The sequence below is a fragment of the Austrofundulus limnaeus genome, unplaced genomic scaffold (genome assembly GCF_001266775.1).
Source record: "Austrofundulus limnaeus strain Quisiro unplaced genomic scaffold, Austrofundulus_limnaeus-1.0 Scaffold26, whole genome shotgun sequence".
In the NCBI taxonomy this organism is placed as follows: Eukaryota; Metazoa; Chordata; class Actinopteri; order Cyprinodontiformes; family Rivulidae; genus Austrofundulus; species Austrofundulus limnaeus.
In genome coordinates, this window is record NW_013952428.1 from 3,269,510 (window position 1) to 3,274,200 (window position 4,691).

The following is a 4,691-nucleotide window of genomic DNA, read 5'->3' on the forward strand; positions in this document are numbered from 1 at the left end:
GTGTGTGTGTGTATGTGTGTGTGTGTGTATGTGTGTGTGTGTGTACAGTTTTTAAAACCAAGAGTGTGTACATGATGGAGGTGGGGCTCCATCATGTACAACTCGCTGACAGCTCGTCATGTTGTGAATCACACGACATTTCAAAAGCTCAAAAAACAAATTGAAACTAAACGTATTTTAAAAATGCACAACTGAWCCAATTAAATTTTTATTATGTTTTGTAATCAGACAAACTTCAGATTCTGGGGTGGGACTTAAATTCTGCTTTCCAGTCAGATGCTTGTGGAACACAAAGCAACACTACCACAAGAACAATTAAAGTGCTACAGATTTCTTTTACCATACTTTCTAAAATACAGCAAACATCCTGAGATTTTCTCCTCTGAGTTTTCAGATGTYTGCACAGATTTCTGCAGATGATATTGTGTCTTACCCAGACCTGCTGTAATCTGTAGTTAAAGAGCAGCAGAAGCCCATGATTGGAGGAAAAGTATGGACAAAATGCATCAAACAATCTGTGCCCTTTTAGTTCATAATTGCAGCATGAAGCCTGACATTTGCTGTAGCATCTCAAGCATTATGGGCATAGCAGCAAGTACCGTTGCACCTTGACCGCTATGGCATTCTGTATAGCATCATGAGATCTGTTTGTGCACAACTTGTGAACTAACAAAACACACACGCATTCTCCGTCTCTGTGCCCTGGTAACATACCGCATGAGGGTGTCATAAAACATCCTGTTTGCCACRAGAAACAGGAAACAAGGAGAAAAAAAAGCAGGTAATAAAAAAATGGAAGGGAATAGGGAGGATATTTATGTCCACAAGGAAGTGTTTGTCAGTTATTGGTGCTCAAATTTCAAAAGAGAAATTTCAAAGGCGTTGTAATAAAGATAAAGACTTGTCGGGAGGCTGATGTTTTGCCAGGTTGTCCGACACTCACCTCTTTGGAGGGAAGCACCATGCAGATTTGGGCAGCAGGATGGGGGTGAGGGGTTGCCCGCTGTGGCCGTCCACAGTGCTTATAGACGGGCTCGGGAATCGACTGACCCCTTGGGTTGTCACGCTCGTTACGCCGGTGTTGTTGGCGTTGTTGATGTTGGCGTTGGAGCCCGATGAGGAGTAAGAGGAAGGGGTGAAGGTGGTGGAGTCCATCAGTTTCTCATGAGACGGGCTTTCTCCTTTGCACGGGGAGCCCTTTTGACTGATGTGCAAGGGACGCTGGGTGGTGAAGGACTGCGGGAAGGACCCTCGGCCGTCACTCTGGTTGTAGTAGTTGACGTGGTTGCCGAACAGGCCACCAGAACGCTGCACGATGAGAAACACATCAAGTCTAGTTAAAGTTTCTTATATTGACCAATAAAACGTTATCCAACTACAAAAATGCAAAGCAAMGATCTACAGTCACTAACCAAGCAAAGCAGGAAAATAATGGCACTAAATAATTAAAAGTGAAACATATAAAGGGATATTCATTTACAGCTGGTAAATAAATGCATTAATATTTCACTTTGTTTGCATTAAGTTCACTGCAACACTGTGAAAAATACTGCAGCATCTAAAACAGAGAATATGAACAGAGCAATGATGGTGAAAATGGAAGGCCAAACTCACCTCCACGTGTAGATAAAAGGCTGTGATTGGGGTAATGTGTTTTAAACTTGCAGTTTTTGTCTCAGTTTTTTAATACGGCTGAGTTTTATTTATTCGCCCAAATCCCAGTTGTACTGTAAAACAGTAGCTGAATATGTGCAGTTAAATGTGGCCAAGCAACACCCCCAAATCTGTAAAAAAGGTTAGGTGCTGCGTAAAATGTAAAGAAAAACAGAATGCAATAACTTGTAAATCTCATAGTCACATTTAAGTCATAATAAAATATTGTAAACATATCAAATGTTTAAACTAAGAAATTGTATTGAAAGCTCATGTTCAAATGAGAAACCAGATTATGTGCAGTAGATCGACTGAATTCTCAGACTTGAATATTTAGGAGTTTACCACATCATAATATGGTGTGGTAAACAAAATAAACAGTTTATTTAAAACGATAAAAGTAAGTGGTATGGTAAAGTTACCAGATAAGTAAAATATTTTAGAAAGGCTGAATCTCATACTGTAAGTAAAGATGGTCAGAGATTTTAACAGTACAACAATTTCAAAATATAGTTCAATAAAAAAATTTGTGACAACTTTAAATATTCAATTATCAACAAATCTGACAAATATGGCACTACTGTCCCGAATTTTTTATTTTTTTGACATTTTGCATTCTGAAATCTCAAAATTGCTATTTTGTCCTCCATAATAATGGCACAATTTCTTGGCTTTAACAGTAGATATGTTGAATCAGTTGTGAGTAAAAAAAAAAAAAGACTATGAGATTTAAGATCCATTGTGTTTTTATTTATTTATTTATTTATTTATTTATTTATTTATTGCATTTTACACTGTCCCATTTTTTTCAGATCTGGGTGTTGTGTATAGTGGGGCAAGCAACTTTTATTCTTAAAAGGTGGGATGGGGGTTATATGCAAAACCTTTTTCAGCTTTATATCATATTATAATGTCCCTCATCAAAAACATATCCAGAGTGTTGCTTTGACTCATTCATGCACGTTTGAGAAAGCCTTGAAACTCCTGTAGCCATGTGGRGCTCYTTAAACACATGCTGGTACTAAGCTCCACATATTTGCACAAAGCTCCTYCCTGAAGATCAGTCTGTAGGCGAGCTCCCTCCCCACAGAGCACCCCTCCCCCGAAGCACTGTTTGAAAAAGTACTGAAGTGGGATTGTCTGAAATGGTAGGGGGGTTCTTAAAGAGACAGAGGCCAATTTCATATATGCCCCCTTAAAAGTATTCAGCACTTAAAGCACATGCAAGCATGTACATGAATGTGTATGAAGCTTCAAGCTGGTGCCGATCTCTCTTTCTCTCTGTGGAGAGTGAGTGGGGRTGTGTGTATCCAACCTTTACCCTGAAGATATCGTCCTCGGATGCTGCAGACACAGGCTCTTTCAAGCCTTTGTCCAGCTCCTCCTCCACGTTCAGGTCTCCAGAGATCGCCCTCCTGATCTCTGGACCGATGTCGTGCAATGTCCGCAGGCCCGCCTACGCACAGAACCATCAAACATTGCTTATTTTTGTCTTCGTTCATTGAAAAAACCTCTACTAGGTATGTCTAATAAATCACTTTGAACATTAGTCAGTTGCACACAAACCGTCAGTGTTTACCTGCAGAGAGAGGGCAGTTTTGGGGGGCACCTTGGCCACCAGTCCCTGTTCTTTCCTCTTCTTAAACTTGCGGAAATATTCCTGGATGAGGAAGGTGGCGTAAAACTTTCCGACTGTCACCTCATCATCTTGAAAACAAAAACAAATTTAGAATTTCAAATTCTAACAGCTGAAAAAAAAACTATTAAAAGTAATGCATCATACTACATTATTTATTTCTTTTCATAAATATGTTTTAAACTATACATACCGCCAGCAGGGGGCACTACTTGATCCAAAAGCTTCATGCTGGTTCTTTTCCAGATCTTTTTCACAATTGCCCTCAGTTCTTCATTTGCCTGCTCCAGATTACCTGCAYAGGTAACACACATACTGCAGATTTTAAAGAGGTTGACACATTTATTTGTAAAAAAAAAAGAACCATATTTTTCATGTTTGCCTTAAAAAATAAACTAGTTTAAAGATGCATCATTGGTAGATGTTTAAGCATGCAGCAAACATCTGAAAAAAGTTACGTTGTATATGTGTATGTCTATATGTACACAATATTTAGTTTGTTTCTTACCCTCTGTTTTGATCCTGAGTGCTGTTCTGACCAGAGCAAACAGTGTRGCGTTAAACATCACGGTTCCATCGCTGTTCAGAGGCATGTTCATCGACACCAGCCGCTACATGAGATMAAACACACAAACATCAGCTCACAGTTCTGAGTTCTTAAATAATCTTTTAGTGTTGTTTTTACCTTGCAAGCCACCCTGTGTGGACAGAGCTTTCCGAAGCCAAGAGGAGGTTGGATTCTCCGGAGCAGAGTGACCACATCCAGGTGTTTTATCCTCCCCCTGAAAACAACATGGAGGTCTCTCACTGTAAAACCTGTTTATATGCAGAAACATCACTCTGATGTTCAGTTTCAGCCTACTCTCTGTWAACGTACTTAGCTTCTGGGTCATACTCCGCCCAGATTCGCTTAAACTCGTCAAGGTGGTGCGGCCCCAGAATGGACCAATCACGCGTCAGGTAGTCAAAATTGTCCATGATGACAGCCACAAATAAGTTGATGATCTGACAAAATGCAAACAATTGGTCAGTTRCCTTGTTTTAAAACTGACATTGCGATTTAGAACCGTTAAAATGATGGAGATTTTCTATRTTCTTTCTTTCACATGTCCTTGTTGGATCGTCTGTACTCACCAGGAAGGCACAAAGCATGTAGAAGCTGACAAAGTAAATGATGGCAAACTGGCTGCCGCAGTCCTCGCTGGCTGTGCTGTTTTCATTGGTGGAGCCCTTCTCACACGGCCGATTGGGTGAACATGCCAGCATGATCTCCTGCCACGCCTCACCTGTCGCACACCTGAAGCACAAACAAACCCAAGTCAACATGAAGAAATTTAAAGTTATTAGAGGTTAGTACTGATGTTAAAAGCACAACACTATATTCTTAGGTTTTCCTTTTTGT

At 40.1% G+C, this 4,691-nt stretch overlaps 1 protein-coding gene across 7 annotated transcripts in view; it reads right to left on the reverse strand.

Moving 5' to 3' along the window:
- The window catches only part of cacna1c (calcium channel, voltage-dependent, L type, alpha 1C subunit), a 189,921-nt gene that overhangs the window by 11,269 nt on the left and 173,961 nt on the right, over positions 1-4,691 (reverse strand). For 6 of the 7 annotated variants that reach the window (XM_014004815.1, XM_014004817.1, XM_014004814.1 and 3 more), the window contains 8 exons: positions 4,424-4,586; positions 4,167-4,294; positions 3,975-4,071; positions 3,798-3,900; positions 3,483-3,584; positions 3,233-3,360; positions 2,969-3,109; positions 944-1,308 (listed from right to left, as the gene is read on the reverse strand). In XM_014004815.1, the coding sequence (XP_013860269.1) occupies positions 944-1,308; positions 2,969-3,109; positions 3,233-3,360; positions 3,483-3,584; positions 3,798-3,900; positions 3,975-4,071; positions 4,167-4,294; positions 4,424-4,586 (1,227 nt within the window). The remainder of the gene's footprint in view (positions 1-943; positions 1,309-2,968; positions 3,110-3,232; positions 3,361-3,482; positions 3,585-3,797; positions 3,901-3,974; positions 4,072-4,166; positions 4,295-4,423; positions 4,587-4,691) is intronic. The other variant, XM_014004812.1, reaches the window with a different exon arrangement.